At 30.2% G+C, this 1,710-nt stretch overlaps 1 protein-coding gene across 1 annotated transcript; it reads right to left on the reverse strand.

Annotated features, from left to right (window-relative positions):
- Nucleotides 1–500: 500 nt before the first annotated feature.
- On the reverse strand, nt 501–1,424 carry LOC114922468 (olfactory receptor 14A16-like). The gene has a single exon (XM_029283841.1). The coding sequence runs from the start codon at nt 1,422–1,424 to the stop codon at nt 501–503; it is 924 nt and encodes a 307-aa protein (XP_029139674.1).
- Between the last annotated feature and the right edge of the window lie 286 nt (nt 1,425–1,710).

Raw genomic sequence — 1,710 nt, forward strand, 5'->3', positions numbered from 1 at the left:
AGATTACATTCAATTCTATCCCTTTAGTTTAACTTATATATGACAATCTGAATTGGAAAAAAACAATAAATATGGACTAACTTTACCAATATATAATGTGCAAAAATGGGAGATGCCTTATGCAAATGATAGGCATTATGTTCCTTTTTCTCTATATTTGTCATGTTAACTATTGTAGGCCATTGTTGGAGGAATAATCATCTATCAAAGAAATTATTGTATCAGCAGTGTTGGAGAAACATTCTTCAAATCCTACAAAACAAATAAAATCAAAGTTTCTAATATATATTGTATTTTCCAATTTAAACACAAGAAATAAAACTTGCTTGGAAGCTAAATATTTAGGCCTGGGAATCAAAATATGTAAAATAAGCTTTTTAATATAAAACAAAAAAGTGTGAAAAATATATGAAAAAGAGTGTGAAAAATATGTGAAAAAGTGTGTGAAAAAGAGGGTAGGAATTCATGTTAACCACAAAATTCATATTCAGTATTTGTAATTACACCTTAAGCATCTTTTCACCAAGAATTCTTGATAGAGCAACCTTAATATCCTTGTTTCTCATGCTATAGATTACTGGATTCAACAGAGGTGGAATAATGCAGTACATTATTGTAACAATGATATCAAAGTTTGATGGTTTGTCAGACTGAGGCTTCAGGTAAGCAAGTGAGGCTGTAAATAAAAATAAAGAAAAAACTGTAAGGTGAGGGAAGCAAGTGGAGAAGGCCTTTTTCCTTCCTTGAGCAGAAGGGATTTTTGAAACAGCAGTAAAGATCTGTATGTAAGTAAAAATGATAAAGGCAAAACAACCAAATGTTATTGTAAAAATAAATACTACAATTCCAGTTTCAATTACATATACATCTGAGCAGGCAAGTTTAAGTAAAGGTGGGATTTCACAGTAAAATTGATTGATAATATTGGAGCAAAAAGGAGTAATGAAAGTTCCCATTGTGTTTAATACAGCATTGAGAAAGTTGACAATCCACACGCTACAAACTATTTTGGTACAAACCTTCCTATTCATTATCATCTCATATTGTAAAGGATTGCAAATGGCAACATACCGATCATATGCCATGATAGTAAGAAGAGAAATATCAGAGTCTACGAAAAATACAAACAAAAACACTTGTATTATACATTCAGTATAAGAAATATTATTTATGTTCATAATTGAATTGAAAACAGCTTTGGGGACAATGACTGAAACAGAACCAATGCCCTGAAAGGCTAAATTTTTCAGGAAGAAGTACATGGGGATGTGAAGATGGGAGTCCAAAATAACTGCAGAAATAATTAGAAAGTTTTCTGCTAATGTAATTAAATATATGAACAAAAGTATCATTGCATACAGAAGCTGTAGTTCCCGTGTATTTGAAAATTCCAAGAGAAAAAACACTGTAGTATCATTATCCATTTCTGGTCATAGATATGAGAACCTAGAAGTAAAGGGTTTGTATTGTTAATATATTTCCTATACATTTCCATTTGGATAGATAGATAGATAGATAGATAGATAGATAGATAGATAGATAGATAGATAGATAGATAGATAGATAGATAGATAGATAGATAGATAGATAGATAGATAGATAGATAGATAGATAGATTCAGAATATGGGAATTAAGATTATGGACAGGAAAAAATCAAGAAAGTATTTGCTTATTTTCCTCCTTCATACAATTGTTGCCTGATTTTATAT

Source organism: Protobothrops mucrosquamatus, unplaced genomic scaffold, assembly GCF_001527695.2.
Source record: "Protobothrops mucrosquamatus isolate PMUCROS unplaced genomic scaffold, P.Mucros_1.0 scaffold247, whole genome shotgun sequence".
Classification (NCBI taxonomy): domain Eukaryota; kingdom Metazoa; phylum Chordata; class Lepidosauria; order Squamata; family Viperidae; genus Protobothrops; species Protobothrops mucrosquamatus.

What these genes read in the sequence shown, in the direction of transcription:
- LOC114922468 (XM_029283841.1), bottom strand. Translation starts at nt 1,424, where the DNA reads ATGGATAATGATACTACAGTGTTTTTTCTCTTGGAATTTTCAAATACA.